The sequence below is a fragment of the Vanellus vanellus genome (assembly GCF_965231255.1).
Source record: "Vanellus vanellus genome assembly, chromosome: 3".
In the NCBI taxonomy this organism is placed as follows: domain Eukaryota; kingdom Metazoa; phylum Chordata; class Aves; order Charadriiformes; family Charadriidae; genus Vanellus; species Vanellus vanellus.
The window spans coordinates 78,567,850-78,588,703 of NC_138907.1; the positions used below are offsets into that span (position 1 = coordinate 78,567,850).

Here is a 20,854-nt window from a genome sequence, read left to right on the forward strand (position 1 = left end):
TTTATACAGAAAAGCGGGTATTTACACTAATACATGGTACAGCAAAGATGCTTCTTTCTACCATTTGACCATTTGATGTCATGACAGTTAACACTCCTCCCTGCCCTCTCCAAACCTTCCCATTTCTTTACAGTGTAAATACAACTGTCTCTCTATTTAGATTTTATACTGCAAGTTTTGGAAGCCTAGCATTCATATTCACTAGATAAAGCACAATTTAAATGATCAATCAGCAGCAATTGCAATGACCCCACACATTCTGAAACCACAGATCAAAGGACTACCTACTGTCAAAAAATGGAAGAGTAACTTAAAAAACAGGAACACCTACTACTTTACAGCTACAAAAATCCCCTTCATGGGAGCTGACTGTAAACCAGTTATTTTCTCGGGTGCGCAGGATTGTAAAATAATAGCTAGGAAATATAAATTGCTCTACCTATTTCAGTAGTGTATTAATTTAAGAGCATAACAGACAATTAGTATAGACGATTCTTTTAGTATCGGTGATTTGAGAACTATCACAGATCTGTTCTTGCTCTGCATTTTTCTCTCTGAATTCAAAAAATCTCAGCTGATTAGAGTTGCTAAATACCTATAGCTTCTCTTCTAAAAATTTTCACAAAGCAATTCTACACTTAAATTTGTGACATGCCCTTAAAACAAAATTCAGAAGCTGTGTAAAACAGATAAAACAACCAAGTTAGCTTGGGCAAAGATAATTTTATGAGTTTATTTTTAATTTTCACATTTAATTCAATAAAAGTTTCTTAAAATGTTAGTTACATGGATATAATCTGGCACTGCCTTGCCAAGGCTCCAATAACTCAAGGAAAGAATTTAGGTTGAATTTGACATGTTATTTTGATATCCTTAATCACACCGAGACAATTTTGTTGCCCTATATTAACTACAGCAAAGACCAGGCATGCCAAGCAAGTACAGGCAACTACTCTCCTGGGCACTGTACAGCCTCAGTACGGGATGACGGTTCCTGCCCTAAAGTATTCATGAGCCTTTCACCAAAGTCCAATACTCCCTTGTATGACTAGTAACTAGACTGGTGACCGAAAGCACTAGAAGGGGACTTAAACCACCAACTTGCATCTTATCTCCTGGAAAAAAAACACCCCACCATCTTCAAAACTGTGAAACAACTTCTACAGTTCACTACTGGCCAGTGATTCAAATACTATATTAGCAGTAACAAATGTCGTATTTTAAGATGAAAAGTAATTTCATTAAGTTTCCCTTGAAGTGAAGGAGTAATCTCTGACTTCTTACCTGAAATTCATCAAAACATAAGAGAGCAGCTTCCTCGCTTATTTCCTCTGCTACTGGTGCAATTGGGTCATATGATTTTGCCATAAATCCTGCCTTTCTTTTTGGCAAGCTCTTCTTAAGGCGATGTATTCCTCAGTTGATAAAACAGAAAACAACAAATATTTCTTATTTCTTTTTCTAAGATAGGGAGAACAAAATTATCTAGCTACCAAATAAAAAGACATCCAGTCCTGTAAGAATAAGAAAGTTTCAAATCTAGCCCGATTTCAAGAGGGCAAAACAGTTTTCAACCACATCCAGACAACTATTAAAAGCTTACAGATCCTGTGATTTGTATTTTCTTGTTTAGAAATATGTAAAACAAAAATCAAAGAACACTTGAATGCTATACACATATACTTTATCTCTTAAAAACTGATATAAATTACAGTTTAAAGATGCTCCAATTCATTACCTTAGTTTCAGTTTCACTTTATAATTTGGCATTTTCTGTCTTAATTTTCTCTCTGAGCACGCAAAACCCTTACGGTGTTTACAAATCAATGGCACGGCTCTGTGCAGTGCATGCTCTAAAGGTACACTTAGAATGCATTTAGTTAAAAGAACCCAGATATAGCAACACAGTTATATTTCAAAATGTAAAGATGATGATACTGGCACAAAGTAAGATTATTACACCCATCTTTACTGTCCAATGGACTGTATTCCATCTGACTGTAAACAAACATTCGGAAAACAAAGATCCTGCAGTAAAAAGCTACCTTTGTTAAGATTAAGCACATACAACAAGAAACAGAAACAGAAAATTTCAACAGTGACCCAACGATGATAGAAAAGAGGGCACTGAAAGTGGCAGAAGTTGTTTACATCAGTGAAAGCTTCCCAAGAAAAATGCAGCTGTTAAAATACTTGTAAATTACAGCATTACTTAACAATTTCACAGTACTTTAAGATTACAGAATTTAGAAAGAAAAACTGTTTTAGATATTTCAAAATTTGCATCTCCGTCAAAACAAAGCGCCTTATTCACCCTGTCAGAAAATTTTCTGAAACTCAAGATGAACTTCCTTCTATTTTTTTCCCCCTCTAAATTACTGATAGCATTACTAAGTTTGCCAACCAGAATAGTTCTCATTCTCCTTGGCATTTATACCTGATTTAGTTACTGCTTATTCAAAATGCAGACTGAATTTAACCTTTACTTTTTCAGTTTTAGCAACTGCCACCTTCAGATTGCATGTAAGCTAATTGGTAACTGGAAAACATTTAGTTAAGGATTTAATCATAAATACATACCCAAGTTTTCTATACAATCAAGTATACAGAATCTTTGAGAAAAAGATACTTGAGAAATAATATGCAATTAATATCTAGTCAGGTATGACAATGCTAAAATCCTTTAACTTCTCTCCTATTTTTTACTTTTTTGGCTTAAATACTTTTAAATAAAGTTACGCTGATTAATATGGCTATGAGAATGAGACATACTTTTTAATAGATACTGTATTTAATAAAATTATTGTAAATACCTGTGTCTGCACTTACTCTGGTGTACATCTAGCATGAAGCCATGAAAATGGACTCTCTTTTTCCTTTCTACTTCTAAGTGAGAATAGAACATGTCCATCACCATTGTCTTCCCTGTGCCTTCAAATAAACAAAAAACAAAACAAACAAACAAAAAAACAAAACAAAAAACAAAAAAAAACCAAAAAAAAACACCCAACAGGTAGTTAAAGAATAGTATCCACTGATTACAATAGTGCTTGTTCATTAGCTTTGAACTAAAGAAATTACATCCTTCCACAGAATAAGTACAAGACCAGACTGTTTCTGAAAAACAGTTATATTTTCTGTTCAAAAACTTGGAATTTTTATTTTTCTGTTTTAAAATTTTGATCCATACAGAGATGGCCCAAAGGTTGCACAAATGGCTCCATGTGCAGCCAGAAAACATACTTAGTATTGAAAAGCAAGTGTGTTTTCATGCTGCATTGTTGCTATTAGAAAACATAAATTCTCTCCATGGCCCTCTCAATTACTTCCCAATTTCTTAAATCGCATTCTTAAATATTAGTGAGTGGTTAGCATTGAAAAAAACTACATGTGGTAATGTAGTCCAATCCAACAGCTTTCAGAATTCAGAGTGTAATTGTATTAAATAACATCATAAAGTGGAAGAAAACTAATCCTGGAAAATTCATTAAAGCAGTAATGCTACATAAACATAACACTTTTTGACACTTCAGAACTTGATTAAACATGCATTTAGAGAAAATTCCATTGAAATTGATGGAGCCAAAACTTACCAACATCTCCATAGACATAAAGACCTTTTGGGGGTTTGTTTTTTGTAAAGAGCTGCAAATCAAGAGAAGGAGAATAAATACAAATATGGGGTAAAACAAAAGCAAGCACACTGCTGTGGTAAAGTAAGAAAGTAGCTACAGTTAACCACCAAAGTAGCACTAGCTAGCAAAGTGTAACCTTGAATAAATCATCAGCTCAGAACTGGTAAGCAATCTTAATGCTGTTATTTGTGCAAATTCTATAAAAGAGGCCAAACATACAGGGTTTGTTTCTTTTTTTAGATCACTGAGAAAATGTCCCCATCCCCACTCCTAGCACACACACCTTTTTACCAGAACACATATAAAACGATTAAATGTTTCCCAATCCATCATCATCACAACAAATGCCTTTCCTCATTAAGCCATTTCAAAGGGTCCTAGGAAAAGGATACAAAATTAAGCAGTATTGTAGTATTCATAGATATATAGCTATTAAACCAGCTCTGCTTAAGGTATAAACCATTAGGATTTAGAAAATCAGCACTGCAAAGCCAGTGAGCATTGTAGGTCCCCTTTCTCTCTGCTTTGAATCTTAAATGCGGAATCATCTCTGGTTTAAACATGATTAAAATCAATGGAGTCACAGTAAAAATATGTACCTATATACATGAGCGTGCGTGTATATGTATATATAAAAATATGGCTTTTATTAATCATTTTCTCACGAGTTATGTTTATCTTGAATGAATACTGTTTAAGAATTTTTAATCTTTTAATATTACTCAGGACATCTATTATGATACCTGATGGTTTATCCTATTTTACTCAAATATATATTTTTACAGAAAAACTTCAGATAACATCAAGATTTTCAATTTGAAACAGTCCTTCCCCTCCAGTATTGTGCATAGCCACTTACAAGTTGAATTCCGAAAAGAAACAGTTTCCAAAAATATGGAAATCTTAACAAAATTCTCATCAAATCCATGAAAACGAACTGACATCCACAAAAACACTGCAGAAGAGTATTTGGTTATTTTAAAGTGCTCCACTTTCAGAGTTCTATGAGCTTAACCAAAACGGAGGAAAAATAAAATTGCAACCCTGTGGTCTCATTTGGAGCTGGGTAATTGCTAAACAACTTGAATCTAAAGCACTTTTCAAAATACAGTGACATGTTAAAGAAGTGGGGAATCAGTAGCAAAACACTAATTAAATGTGAAAGAAAATATATGACCAAAAGGTAGAAAGATAATGTCTCAGGTCTATGGTACCAGTTTATTCAGAAAATATGCAAGCATAGCTCTTATATAAGACCCACTTATAGATTTAATTTAGAGCTATATTAATAGGATAATAAAAAATTTGTATCATCAATCTGTGGCTGAACAGGGTTTCAGATGTTCTGAAACCATTCCATTAATAGACAAGGCTGCAACTATTTGCTAGTGCTTTGAAAGCACTGCAAGACAATTTAATTGACGAACATTTTTCAGTGTGTTCTTTTTAAGAGCTTGCAATCATTAAAACTACTGATGCTCAGTTATACAGTGAAGAAAGGAGAAATGGGGAAAAAAAAACAAATGAGAAAGACATTCATAAGAATTTGAGATTAACAATAGTCATTTTAACAAAATAGAAGACTATCACATTAAATTTATTACATAAAAAGGCTGTATTAATGTGATTTGCAGTTTCACAAGGAATGACACAAAGCTTGAAAAATAGATCAATGTTTAGAGTACTGCTTTACCTGTCTTTGTAAAGTTTATATAAACAGAACAAGTAGTAATGCCTACATTTTTACACCTTTTTTTTTCATTATAAAGTGTTTATTAATTACATTTAACCATTTTGAAGTTCACCTTTTTAGGCATATTTTATTCTCACTCTAGTACTTACCATTTCTTGAAAACACGTTAGAGAAAAAGTTTTTTTTGGCTAAAGGAAACAAATATAATGGCTTGGGCTCCATAAAAGTCTAAATAGTCTAAATCAACTTCTAGTTGATTTAAAAAATGGAATTAAGTTTTTTGTGAAGACAGCAATTTTTGAGTGATATCTAATTACTAAAAAAAAAAAATAAAAAAAAAGATGGACACTGGCAGATCCAAACACATTTGCTGAAACTGACCATCTCCAAAAGCAAAGCAAATGCCAGAAAAACTCTTATCCTCTTCCAGTAATTAAAGACATTTGTAGGAAATATTTTACATATACTTCTGCCAGAAGTGACAGTACTGACGCTTTTAGGATACTCACTTCCTCAATATTGTATAACACTAAGTATTTTTATATTCTTACATTGATTTTTTTTTAACCTATAGTTTATTTAAAAAACTAAACTTGATCAGTAGATTTTAATATTGAAACTCAGACATCCTCAAGCTATTCTGCATAACAATAAAATGAATTTTTTTTTAATTACTTTTAAAAATTATCCTTATGCATCCTCTGAAGCCTGGAAGTTGCGTAAGAAAAGTAGAAACTTCCACTAGGATTTCTGATAAAATCCAATCAACGCTGTTGGTTCAACTTAGAGCACAGCAAGTAGTCAATAAAGACAGTGGTATGTGGGTGCGAAGAAAGCAGAAGACTGATCTTGGCTCTATTGAAACACACACTCCAAAAGAAGGAGGGGGGAGATTTAATGCAGAAGATCCCCAGTTACCCTAAAATAAGAGTAGTCTTGTTTGTTTCAGGGAGGGAAGGGAGAAAAGTGGGAGATGTACAAAGACAAACTAAATGAATGAGCTTCTCCTTGCTTCCATATTATCCTGAGGTGTATTTGGGGTTTCAGTACAACATCCACTTGGTTGACAATAAATTTGCTTTTGCAACATTGATAAGGTTTAAGGATGTTAACGCCAGTATTTAAAATGTACAAACCCAAAGATATTAAGAGACGCACAAAATTTGAGTTTGAAGGGGAAAATTTTGAAATCCTTAGATGTTTTGAATGCTCAGCACATCCTTTCAAACGAGGGTATCACAAGTGTGTCAAATCCCTTGAGTCCTCCCAAGTTTCTTAATTCCCATAACGTTCTTTGCGATAACTTAAGAAAGCATAACTTAAGTGCTTCACCAAGTTTCATTATCATCAGGACATGCTACAGCTGGAACTTTTTTTCCTTTTATAGATCAGTTGACCTATAGACTTTTCTTTGAAAATCATTTATATGCTAAAATGTTTACAATTCCACAAGATGACACACACATTAGCGTCCCCAGATTTACAACATTCTCTCCTCTACTATCAAAATGTTTAATACATTTCTGTTTCAAAATTGCATTCCTTGCTTTGATTTTATCACATCAGATTTTTCTTTTTTGTTTAAACCTCAGTTTAATCAATCAATATCCTACCTATCTAAGGAATTATACTAGTCAAAACATCTCTGTCATTCTGACAACCTCCTATTCTTTCTTAAATATCTTTAATAACGTGCAATGTCTTCCCACCTTCTCCCATGCTCCCTACCTCAGACACTAGAAGCAAGCAACTCACTTCCTGGGAATATTTACACTCTGATTTGAAAATCTTTTAAGTGAAAATGCATGTCAATACTAAGCTGGTTAATTAAAATATGCAAAATTCAAGAGACAAGTCTCCAAACTGCAGATTTTTTTTGTAAACACTAACAAAACTGCCTCTTTCTCTCCCTATTTCAGGCCTCCTTTTTAGTTGCTGTTGTAGCTGAAGACATTTTCAAGGTCTTGAATGGTGTTTACTATTGTTCATACCTCTTTTCAAAACATGACCTCACTTATAATTGAGCTTATTTCAAGTCATTAGTACAGCAACTCAACAACTCTTAAGATGTCCCAATTGGTATTATTTTGAAAAGCTAGAGATCTGAAACGTCTATGCAAACCCTTACGGCCTTGAACTTCAATTCAGAGGATCTCAAAATATCTCAACAGACAAGGCCATGCTTTCACCAAGTTGAAGATCAAAGTCATTGTTCAAATTTGAGTAATAATTTTGAAAAACAGAAGCCTACTTGGATTACAGCAAGACTAATTTTTTCCCCCTCAAATTCATTCTAACATGATGCCCCAAAAAATTTGTATCGTAAAAAATTAGTTTTATTATCATAAAGGAAACGGCTGGTGCCATGTCCCCTCCCCCAGACTACCAATTTCAAAGAGCTTTGGCCTGTGAGGTAATGGAAGTCTCTTGGATAAACATTAAAATGCTTCTATTGTACCTGATATAAGTATCTGTTCCCTAATCCTACTTTTACCATATTTTTAGTGAATAAAACTATTTAGACAAAAAGCGACAAATAAAGAACAAAACTAAAACCAAAGCAGACACTTCTTGTAATGGTTCAGAAGTGAAAGAAGCTTCTATTTCTGGAATAACTGTTACTTTAGAAGAGGTTTCTGCAATTCTATTGCAGAATAAATCAGGCAATAAAATAAGGAATATCAGACTACAGAAGAAGCTGACAGACAGAGGCTTTTCTCTTTCCCCCCTTTTCTTCACTGTAACCTCTCAACCACATTCTCTTCAATGACAGAGCCAGGAAAAATGAGCACGCTTGAAATGCCAAGCACCCTTATTTTTTTATTTCTAAAAAGCTGCCAGTAGATTCTTTTCAACACGGGAGACTTCATACTAAAAGTACATTAGTCAAGTTGCTAGAAAGCTCCTGAAAAAGCAAAAAGTCAATTTATAACCTACTATGTGTAACTGATCAAAGTGTTTGACTTATTTCCAAGAAGTCCTTAAGTCATTTAAAATACATCAATTTATTTTGTTTACATCTATTAAAACCCATTAAGTAGTAACATTAAACAAAACCAATGCCATTCGTTTTATCATAAAATAATTGAACATCTATACTCTAAGGTTTATCTTTTACTTCCTAGTGTATTCAAAGTTACAAAGTACCAGGCCTCCATGGGAGGACACTGCCAACGAGCTATTCATGAATACGGTATTTACCTGTGCCCTATATCCTTAGTACTTCCTGGAGATGCCTCCTACTAGCTACATGAACTACCTTGACTCATAAGCCTACACAAATCCTATTAAGCCCAGGTCAATTCCAGAGAGCAGTACTCACCACCTCTTCTAGGCACAAAAAGCCTCTTCAAGACTGAACCAAGTCTGCAACAGCATCGCTACCCTGAAAGTCCATCATAGAAAAACATGTATTTTGCTTACATAGAAAACTCCTTGACAGATGCAGACATATGACAAGCATATGATGCCACTGTCTACAGCTGGTACAGTGCTTGATAGCTACAATTTTACCAACTACTTGTTCACAGCTATGACTCTTATTCTGAGGAAAACCTTCATTAAGGATGTTGATTACAACTTTGCTGAAGCAAAGCCTGGCCCACAGTAGAATTTAAAGCATAGTTTCTTTGGCTTCATTTTATGTCAAAAAGACCTCTGTTTGAACCACCAAATAACTTCCTCAAAGACAGCCGCAGAGAAACACAGTTGTTGCGACTTCTTCTCCATCATGAATCATGATTTGATTTAATTACACAAGCTAGCAGGCTTTAACAGATTTACAGAAAAGTCATTGCTCTCCTCCTTTTCTGGCGTTTTGATGTATGGCATGGTACTATAGTGCTAAACCTGGTTACCAATCTTCTTAAGATTTCCTCAGAGATATCAAGCTCTAGAAGAAAAACCTGCAACAACATTTAACCCAATAGCAAGTAGTTCTACAGCTGCTTCTCACTCACTGTGGCATTCCTCCCAAGGTATCAGTGAGACATGCAACAAATTTTAAAAGCTGGTTTAGAATTAAAGCATGGAATTCAAGCAACGTTAAATGGAAGAGAGGCGTGCTTTAAAGGAACTAGTGAGAACCGCATTCTCAACCTAAAAAAATGGCATTTGACTTCTTCTTTTTAAGAAAGTGTCAGTCAGTCTGGTTGTACTGCGATTAGCTCTGTTATACAGGGATAAAGTAGCATCACAATTTCCTAAATAGAATAAGATTAGTATTTGTTCTCTGCAATAGAGACTTTCTTCCCTATTCATGCTTCCCAATCAAAGGAACAGCAAATAACAAACCCACATAATGCTTGATCTACAAAGCCATTACAAGACACCTGCTCTAACAACTATAATGATTCAGGGCACTCCAGTTAACACAAGTCAGCTCTTAAAACTATTCTCAAAGGCAGCGCTTTTAGAATAGAATATCCAAATGTCCAAAACAGTTTACCAGAAAAGATCAAAATGCTCTAGCCTACTGATCCCCAGGTTTGACAGTAAGACCACTGCCTTCATCATAACGTTTTTTCTAAAGAATGAAAATGAATACACGTCTGGCAGCATGTCCAAATCATAATGCAGGAGCAAGCCAGATAATGGGCTTCCTTTTGAGTGACTTCCTCTTTTACAGTCCAGGTACAGTATCTAAAGATAATTTTGAGATAGGCAATTTAAAAGGTTACAAGCCCAACACCAAAGCTTAAAAAGAACCCCAGACAGATGAAAAAAAACTTTTCACATCAAGCATCCTCAGGATATAAAACTCTCACCTACTAGATCAGAAGTAGTTTGGCAAGCTGAATCCAGCTTGACCTCCTTACACTTATGCAAAAACAGTTCCCGTTCAGGCACACCACCATTTTGCTTGGGATACCAAGGATAAGCAATAACCATTTTTGAAAGAGGAAATTTCTATTTTTTTTTTTTATTTGGGACGTGCTCAAATTGAATTAGGAACTGGTTTGTAGGCTAACTCAAGAGATTGCCTACAAAGGCATCAAGGCAACATGGATCCACAGGGACACACCCACATACAATATAAATAAATGTTTTAAAATACCATAAACATACAGTTTTCAGACTATAGCTACAATTTTTACACTGTTTTTATGTTTTAAATAATTTTAATTAAAGAAAACCCAAAAGTAAAAGGTAAGTAATGCGATGAGCTGACCCAACAGCCAGAGCAGGCAAAAAATATACCACAAACCATTGTTTGGCTCCAATTCCCACATCAGAGGTAGAATCATTGAATGATTTAGGTTGGCAGGGACTTTGGGGGATCTCACAGCCAAACCCCCTATTAAAAGCTCAAGTTTAATATCTCAAGTTGGAAGGGATCCATAAGGATGATCGGGTCAACTGCTTCCAGAACAGAACTTCCAAAGACAGGCTCGTTGCCCTCTAGGAGCAGTCTTGCCCTAGCAATTTGCTTCCTGTACTTCACTACTCTTGTGTTTTCCCTTCCAGAGTTCTTGACTTCTGCTCCATGGAATTGTTTCCCATTCAGGTTTCTTCTCACTGTAACTCAATTGAAAGAAAAAAAAAAAAAAAAAAGAAAAAAAAAAGAGCTCCTTCCTAGGTGTTTAGTCTGTTGCCTTTCATCAGGAGGCAGGAAGAGGTTTATGGCATTTCCAGTCAAGCATATGCTTTGCAAATACATGATCCCCAGCTGCATCTATGAGTTTAAAGCATTCGAGGGACGTTGTCGGCAGCCTGATAGGCAAGCACGTGTCCCAATGCTCTGCACCCTGCTATACTTGCCTATTTGAAACAGGCACATTTACAGGTATAACACAGGCCTTTTACAAGTATAACACTTGTTCCCTTACCAACATTCTCTTCTCTACGTTTTTCATGCCTTGAAGCTAAGATACATCGCAAGACCCTTAGAGTGGTAACTTGTCATTTGGTGCCTAAAGGGCAGAGAACGGCATGTCATTTGGAGGCACTTGAGCGCTGGAGACTTTGGTTCCTCTGATTTCATGCTACACCAGTTAGGCTTGCCGTGCAAACCAAATACAATATTTGTGCCAGGTATAGGAGATTTGGGGGTTGTAATGGGAAGTATATGGTTAGGTAACAAATTCAATAGAGTTAGATATTTAGATTTATGCCCATGAGATGAGGTGTGGTGCATAACAGATGCTGAAAAAGGCTGACATGGAGATTTATTAGCAAGGTCTGCAGCTGACAGCATACATTGACTGTAAACATGAAAGTGACTTCTGACAAAAAAATAAAAACAAAAGCAGTACAACAGAAAGAGACAAAGACAAAGGAAAACACTCAGCGGCTGGCTGGGGAGAGCAGTGACAGCTTCCAGACATTCTCCTCTTAGGGGTAGGGAGGTGTCTCTTCAGTGCAGGCAGGGAAAGTGAAGATAATAATGGCAACATTTTGCCATGCTTTTTTCCCAGCACTATACTTTTATCATCAGACTCAGTCAAACGCCGTATTCTTGTTGTTTCTCCTTGCCATGTTTATGACCATTTGTGCTGACTGGAGTATGTTAATCAGGTGCAAATGAAGCATATTCACTGGTTGTCCAGCTTCTGTGCACATCTATGATTGCCTAATATTTACCAAGTAATTAAATGCCTTGTCTACTTCGCCGGGCGCTATGTTTGGTTTTCTGGGATATAAACTCAAATCTACACAAGGAGGCAAGCAAAGCTGAAGGGAGATCCTCACACCAGTTCTACTTGCTTCCCATGAGAACCTGCCATAACAATGCTATCAAGATTTGCAGGTGCAAGGCCACATGAGCAACATTCTGAGAACAACAGCATGAGAACAAGACATGAAAAATACTACCACAGAGGTTCTGGAAAACACTGTATCAACAGCTTCAGGGAAAAGTTACAGAGCTGCAACAGCAGGCTATTAGCATTACTAATGCTAAGGCAGCATGGTTGCCAAGGCGCCGTGCAACAGGGATGTGTCTGAATTTTTGTTAATACTTTCAAAAGGAGCTGTGATGCTCCCAAAAAACACAGATCACACCTCTTCCTTCTTTCCTTACCTCACCTAGAGTCTAACAACACTGGAAAAAAACAGACATTTTTTTTAAAAAAAGTCATGTCTGATCTATGTGATGTTTTGCAAAGCTAAATTATTTAGACTCTGCTGGCTAATTTCACTTATAGTCATGGAAGATCTATTAGAACGCAAAACACTGTTCAGTATGTGTAACCCAAACACATTGTTATACCAGTGCTTGAGACTTAAAACCTAGTCTAGGCCCCTCTCTCTCTCCCCTTTCCATTTTTGGAAAGGCAGAGAGCAGACATAACCAAAATCATATCAGATTTTCTTATAGAATTATTTCAATAATGTATAATTTGCTTACTTCTAGAGTGCCACTGGAATTTTACAAACCAAAAAAAGAAATAACAGGGATCCAAACACAATGATCTACCTGCAAAGACCCAGCTGCAAAAATAAGACTCGTGTTAATGACAGAAATGTATGTATTTTAAGCACATTCTTAGGAGCAAATATAAATGCAAAAAAAAAATTATCATTATAAATCTCACCTTTGAGAGAAGATTTTTTGAACTGATGCTGTAGCCTTTAAGGCTCTCGTGCAATTTCTGCAGGTGCTGCACAACTCTTCTTTGTTGCTCATCATTCCTCAACTCGTCTTGCTTAATCAGAAAGTCATAATGTTCTAAAGGTCCACTGCAAACCAATAAGGCTCTGGCATTAGCATCTGTAGGGGTACCAGGGACTGTCTTCTCATCTCCCTGAGCTGTGTATGCTGTAAAATGAAAAGCAGATTATTAATAAAGAAGTTTTGAAAAGCATTCTCTTACATTCATAAACAACACACATTCTTAACAGTTTACACAAAGACATATATACATTACTTACCTATACAACCACTAGAGTATGTTACCCCTTCATTTTTCATTAAATCAACTTCTAACTCCAGTAGTAAACACCTCTAGTAGTACGTTTTAACATTTATTTTTATTATTAACAAGCACACACACCAAAAAGATGAGCTGGAGAGTTGGTGAGATTTAGATGAGCTGTTGCACGGGAAGTTTTGACTTTTTTTTTTTCCTTCAAAGTAATTTAAAAATTGCAAAGCTCATTTCTCTGAATAGATTAATCCTTTAGAGAGTGGTGGGCTAAACCAGGCAGAAAGACTTTAAAAGCCAGCAAACAGGAGACCAAAATGCAAAAACTTGTTCTGTAAGCAAGTTGAAAGAGTCAGAGACCACACTAAGCAAGGGGATAGCTGCGAGGCCCTGCAATGCCACAGCCTGCTCTGTGGGCATTATCATTTTCCGAGAAGAGACAGGGCCATGCCCAAGTAGGAATTCTATTTATTAAAAAAAAAAAAAAAGTCAGAATTGATAAGACATAAACCGAGATATAACTAGGAAAGGAAAGAACATACAGGATTACAAAGAAGGCTTGCTAAATCAGTAAGATCAGAAACTTAACAATGGAATACACTAAAATGGTGTTTAATATCTTCTTTGCTTCCATTGCCATTTAAAAGGTTAAGTGTAATCTCAAGTAACACAATTTGTTGCAATAATAAAAGAAATAGATTTGCGTAGCAAAAATGTGTATCATAGACTACATAGTTAGATATTTTGAACATTGTGAGATCTGAGGAAATTCACCCCTCAATGCTTTAGGTAAGTTTCCTAAGCAACACAGCAGCCTCTAACAGCTTTCTCTGAGACCTCACTGAAGGCAGGTGAGGTTCCTAAATAATAGGAAAATGAAACAATTTTTGTCTTTAAAAAGGAGATTAAGGCAAATCCAGAAATTCACAGGTCAGTCAAAACAACTTCAGAATATCAATATTCTCAAACTCAAAAATACTGGAACAAGTACAAGCAGATTTTTTTTTTTTTTTTTTTTTAAATAAAGCACTTAAGATAACAAGATAACAAATAAAAGGCAACACCTCCCTCAGGAACAGTGCAAGATCAACAAGTTTTCCCTCTCTGATCAGGTAACATGCATAGAGGGTAGAGGAAAAACATCTTAACTGCAGTAACACTTTTGTCATCGGGTCACATAGCGTTCTCACATATGAAGTAGTTGCAATTGAAATTACTTTTGAGCAGGTACAAAAACAGGTAGAAATACTGTGTGTAACGAATAATTACTACAGTTAAACCAAGTGCATATTTGAGGTAGAGTTTCAGAGAGGGCTCAGAATTCTAACTTGGTGCAATCCAGAATTTCCATTCATGACCTGTGTATGGCAAATTAAAGTACACGGACTGGCAACACAAATAACTGCAAGTCAGAGGGGGACTGCAAACACCCTGGAAGGCAAGGCAAGTCTGACAACCTGACAAAGAATCTAATACAAATAGGACACAATTCAACAGGCACAAAGTACAGTGGTTAGGGGAAATAAGTAACTGAAGAGATGGGCAATGACCAGCTAAAGAACAGCTCTGCAGAAAAGGATCCAGGGGCTACAATGGATTGCAAACTGACAGTAATAAGTCTATTAGAGAAAAAAAATAAAAGAAAAAAAGAAAAAAGTACTCTGATGTATATATATGAGGGGGCAATGTAAGCACACATGAAAAAAAAATGTTCTATCCAATACTGGTATAGTCTGCCCTGGAACACACTTCTCAGTTTTCACATCATATTTCATGAGGTATGAATTAAATGGGAGAGCAGAAGATGATTTAAAGGACTATTTGTTAAACCATTGGTCACAACCCAGCGAGAATTTGTAAGAGGCACAAGAAGAGCTTTAAATTGTTCTAAGAAACATAAAATAAGTATAGTTATAAAAGAGAAGGATAAAACTGAACAATTAGATCAAATTATGTTTATTTATTGCAAGTAACACCTTAGTTTCTCCAAAGCAAGACAGTCACTGTTACATCTACAGACAATAATTACACCAAATTCTCATGCCCTGAAGGAACTGAGTTACTGCTATGAATCAAAAATAATTAGCTCATCCCTAGCTAAAAAGGTCACATAAAGAGAGTTGAGTTCAAAGTCTGTTATTGCAAACATTTGAGTAAAACCTTTAGACCTGACTAAAGAAAAGCACATAGCTATCTCCAGATACACACAAGGTACTGAGAAAAGGAAATAGACTGTATTTATACAGTTACTTTAATAACTGTAATTAAGGCAGTGAAATCGATTAATAGTCTAGAAGTTGTAAAACTTTCATTGATGGGGAGTGAATTTTAAAAATAAGTTTGACAAAAATCTGTCAGGAACAAGTCAGCGATACCTGACCCTAGCTGATTTAGGGATAAGAAAGGGTTTGTTGTTCACGACCTTCCTGGCCATGGACAAAGTACACCAGCAGGACTGCTCAGAAGTGTGGGTTTTGTCTCAGATTACATTTACTTACAGCTAACCATCCCAGGAGTGGAATAAAATACTTTGACATTAGCAGATGACAGAGATGGAGAGTATGCACAAGCGATGACAGGGTGACGTAAGACAAATTACTCACTGTTCTCCTAAAATAATATCGAACACTGCGATTCAAATAAGATGGGGGTACACTATAATACACAACCTGGAGAAACCCAGTAACCAGTAAGTGATAAACTCAAACTTGTGGCTGCAAAACAAAGGCATAAGCTCTTAAAAAAAGCGTGTAGGGGTTTTAGAGGTAAGTCAACAGAAGACAATTATTCAAGTGACAAACTAACCTAAGAGACAGAAAAAAATGTGGGTCTTCCATTCTAATCTGCATTTTATGGGACAGATTGCAAAATCATTCACACAACTGTGCTTCTATAGTAATCTACCCCCAAATTCATAAAGAAAAGGAAACTTCAGGAATTTTAATACATAGCAGAATACCAGGCAATTACCTTCCGTAATTTTACAGCAAGGAAACTACAGTTAGAATAGGAACCACCTATGATTCAGTGCATTACTCGTAGTCCTACAGCCTTCTCCTCCATACTGCAAAAGATGGGTTTTCATTTTCGTCTTCCTGTTTCATTATCTAATCTTTGTATTACATAAACTGTTATTTCATTTTTATTAGCTCCCCTGTGAAATCTTTAAGTATCACACACACAAAAAGCATGTTCTATCTCTATGTAGTATTCTAGATACAACTATAGAAAAGTTCAGCATCAATTCATTATTCACCTAGTTTTACATAAAATGGTGTAAAACTACAGATACGCATTTCTTTCCCACATCCAGGGTGCATGACAGTGTTGGATGTTACCATATTTAGCCTGACATTAGCCACTTATTTAGAGTTGCCACCAGGTTGCAACTTTTTATTAAATTCCTGATCCTAAAACATACATATTTAAGTGTAATCTCACTTTATTTCAAGCCATAAAATTAGCTGCTTGCATTTGCCTTTCTGCTTGCCTATCTAAGGATCACAGACCAAGCTGCAGCGAAGACCTGCTGTGATAAACACAAAGTCCTGCCTCGGAGAAGTCTGAGAGGAAAAACTCATTAAAGCTAAAAAAACTTATTAGTGTATAAATGCCTAATGAAAATGCCAATCTGAAATTATAAAAATCTCCTTTAAAGTGGGGGAACTTAGGACACATTCAGTAAACTGGCATTAATTTACCACTGCAAAGATAAGTGCCTACATAAAACCATGAAAAGAAAAAGTGGTCTTAACTCCAGGGACCTTCTGCTCTAGAAAAGAGCAGCAAATTGAAAAAACTAATCACTATGTTGTCGAGTTTTCCTACTGCCTTTCCTTAGAACTGATGTCTGAGATGACACAGGAAAAAGGCATGCGAGTTTCAATGACACCGCTTATGAAAGCAACAGTCACAGCTGAGGCAGGCACTAGAGTTATTTATGTAAGAAGACAATCTGAAATGGAAGCCAGGTTGTGGCATATCAAGAACTGATCTTGACAGTAGCCAGGAGGTTGAGAGCACAGAAGGGTAACTGAGGTAAACACCACTCACCCTGGTAATCCTAATTTTTTTCCTAGTAGTTGTATTTCATTATGTAAGGTTGTGAACTGCAATGTCTAAAACCTCTCAGAAGAGAATTCCCATGACAAAAATCCTAGCAGGTCCTTGGAAAAGAACCTGGGCTTCCTTGACACATATTTTACCTTTGCTTTCTTTCCATGACTGCAGAAACTGATACCTTAGAATTTATTAATCTGTGACTTTTCAAGCAATGCAAAAAGATTTCATGTCAATTTAAGATGATTATTCACTTCTGAGAGAGAAAAAGTTATTGGACTTCCACGGATTAATTAAAGTTTGGTCTGCAAGATTTCTTACTGCCTTCAGACTAAACAACTTTTAAACACGTGATTAGAATTTTAGACCTTCAATGGGACGAAAAAGAAAAACCATGACGGATAGATAACATCCAGCTAAGAAGCAAAGATTAAACAAACAGAAATGAACTCCCTCTATTGCAAAAGGTAAGTCATGCTTCAGATTACAATATTCACTTCACTAGAGGGTCACTCACATATAGTATACCTGAAACTGTGTATTATTAATTCTGGAAACAAAGTTGAAACAAGCACTTCAGGGGACTGAAGATGAAAAGAAAAAAAAAAAAAAAAAAATCAGCTTTAACCCTTGTGCCATATGTATGCTTCAAACCACTCCCTCATGGGAACAATTAGACATAGTTTTCATTCATGGAGATTAAGACTGAGGACAACGTTGACCTTTCTAAGTATAAGGGAAGCTAAATTTATCTAATTACCCCGAACTATGCTCAAGAATTGTGTTTGATTACAGCTTATTTTGAAGAAAATATATTCTGAAGACACAAGAGCTGGCAAATTAACCATTTTCTATGCCACTTTGCTGTAATGGTTAATTACTATTTGTCTTAACGATAAAAAATATTTCAAACTAATAGCTGTTCCAAGAACTGCATCTAAACCAAACTCACGGAGGTGACAACTGCCCCAAAGTTAATGACCCCAAAATCACATAACTGCCACCTTTGCTGACAGTCACAATCAAGAAGCTGGAACATCTTCTGCTAAACCAATGTTAAGCCAACGTACAGGAATCACATCTCTGTCATTACTGCTCCACAGGCAGAATTCTGCCTTGGAAGCTTTACACAAACACTGGAATTTGGGGGGAGGGGGAGAAAACAAAAAAGGTAATACAAAGCAGTTTTTAAAAACTGTCCTGTTTTCAACAAGCCAAGCTGAAATTCAGAATATTAATTTGGGTCACAATGAAGCCAAACTGCTTCAAACCCCCAAACCATTAATGTAAAGCTGCTAAAATTGCCCATGAAACACAGCTGCCATGACAGAAGAAGAGGACTTTGAAGTTATCAACAGGCAGATGGTGGTATCAGAGACCTCGCTAAACTTACAATTAAGCTGATAACAGAACTGCTGCAAAATCTTTCCTTTTTTTTGATGATACCACAGTGACAGGGAAGAGAAACGGTACAGTCTTACGGCTCCAAAGGTTATTTTTATGCAGAGTAGGAGTGAAGGCAGCAAAAGATCAGAAAAGACAACTTGTTTTGCAGGCTAGTACCTGTAGATAATAATAATGTTGTCTCATTTTTTATTAAATATATGTGCAAGTTTTGCAGAATCAGTTTCAAACAGGTAAACTAACCCATGGTGTACAAGGTGTACAAGGATTTAGATGAGTTAAGCACATGTGTAAACCTGAAGAAGAACAAAGACTTGGCATGTAAGCTTCTCAGGAAAGAGATCATACACTGGTTATAAAGCAGAAAATACATTTACAGTCCTACAATAACACCAAACAATTGCTCCTTTCAAAATATTTCACACTGATTAATGAGAAGAATGGGAGAGGAGGCCACCTGAAAAAATTATTTACTTTCCAGTGCTTAATACAATGCTTAGAAAAGCAAAGTCCAACCAACCATACAGGGGGGGTGGGGGGCAAGAGGCTAAGTTATCTGCACAAATTGAAAATGTTAGGCCAATATCATATAAAACAAATGAAAAAAAAAAACGGCTGCTGAAATGAGCAGTTCAAATCAGAAGAGTAGGTTGCAGCTAAGATATAAGAACAAGGACTTGGACTGTCCTCCCATCTTTGTCTCATTATATGACTTTGGGTGAATCACTGAACCCCCTATTTAGCCTTCTTGCAGTCCATTCATTAGGGCAGTATATGAAGCAATATTTAAGCTTCTAGAGAAACATGAGTTGTAACTAGAAGCCCGCTTTTTTTGTATACATGCCTGTGATGTTATTCTGAAATAAGATTACTGGTACTATTTCCATGCACATGCCATTTAACAATCTGACCTACCGATGAAAGTAGAAAAAGACAGAAAAGGTTATCAGTGAAATTGCAACTTTACACAAATACTACTTGTCAAGTCTTTTAATAATGAAAAGGTAAAAAAGTGTGGAAAGCAAATCACAAAACCAAAAAACAAGACTATAAACCAGTGACCATAAAAACGAGATTATAAATCAATCCAATGGTGCCTGCCCACCCCTGTAGATGTCCTCAAATAACATATTTAAGGGCTACCTTCCCTTGAACATGCAAGCTGAGGAACTACGCCTAAAGCCACTGGATTTGCTTTGACAACTTTTTTTTTAAATGGTAATATGCCGGTTATAAAAAGCAATCTACATAAAGTGTTAGACCAATACCAAATAAAACTTATACAACTATAATACTAATACCTCGGGGACCCACCTGAACCCAACTGAACTCCCACGTTTTTGTCAGACCGGCTGAGAACTAATATAGCTCTCACTAAAGAAAAAACATCTCTGTTTCTAACCGAAGCCTCAAGTTAACAAAATCTAGTTCCCCTTAAGTTTGGGTATTACGCTGACTTTTTAAGCCAGACGGAGCTCAGCTCTATACATCGGAGGACCCTTTTTGGGGGCGGGTGGTGGTGGAAGCCCCAGGGACAGCCTACGGCACCGCGATAGCCCTGGCAGGCACCAGCGCACTCGCCGCCCACCAACCTCCCGGTGCGGCCGCAGCGCCCTGAAGCCCCATTTACACGGGGGAAAGCGCCACCGTCGACTCGGGAAGTCGCGGGGCCGCTCACGGATCCCCCGCCCCACTCCGGGGGAGGCCGATTCTCGGCGTCAGCCCCCGGAGCCCCTCCGGGTCTGAGTCGGGGGAGAGGCCGCCCCGGCCTGCCCGGGCGGGGGAACATGAGGACACGGACAGGGCCCCGCCGGCGCGGCGGGGCCGGTGCGCGTCCCCCCGGCGGCTGCTGCCCGCCCCGCCCGCCCACCCGGCACCGACAAGCCCCCTCCCCCCGGCCCGGCCCCATCTCGCCGCGGGAGGGGAGACCCGCGGCGCGGCGGGGAGGGACGCACCGGCTCCCGCGGCCGCTTCACGGCGCCCTGCCTTCCTCCCTCCCCCCCTCCCCGCCCGGTGCCCAAGCAGCCCGTCGCTCGCCCTCCCTTCGCCCGGCTGCGGAGCCGGCGAGTTCCCTTCCCGCGGCGGTACAGACCTCTCCGCAGGGCGGCGGCGGGCGCCGGGAGCAAGCGGGCAGCGCGCCGCGCCGAAGCCCGCAGCAAGCAGCGCGCAGTAACCAAGGGCGACACGGGCGCCGCCAT

General features: G+C 37.4%; 1 protein-coding gene across 1 annotated transcript in view; it reads right to left on the reverse strand.

Moving 5' to 3' along the window:
- AFG1L (AFG1 like ATPase) overlaps positions 1-20,854 on the reverse strand; it is a gene marked incomplete at its 5' end in the record, with an annotated part of 66,466 nt that extends 45,612 nt beyond the window's left edge. The window contains 5 exons of the mRNA XM_082480522.1: positions 1,285-1,415; positions 2,830-2,931; positions 3,594-3,645; positions 12,864-13,087; positions 20,749-20,854. Of these exons, the coding sequence (XP_082336648.1) occupies positions 1,285-1,415; positions 2,830-2,931; positions 3,594-3,645; positions 12,864-13,087; positions 20,749-20,854 (615 nt within the window). The remainder of the gene's footprint in view (positions 1-1,284; positions 1,416-2,829; positions 2,932-3,593; positions 3,646-12,863; positions 13,088-20,748) is intronic.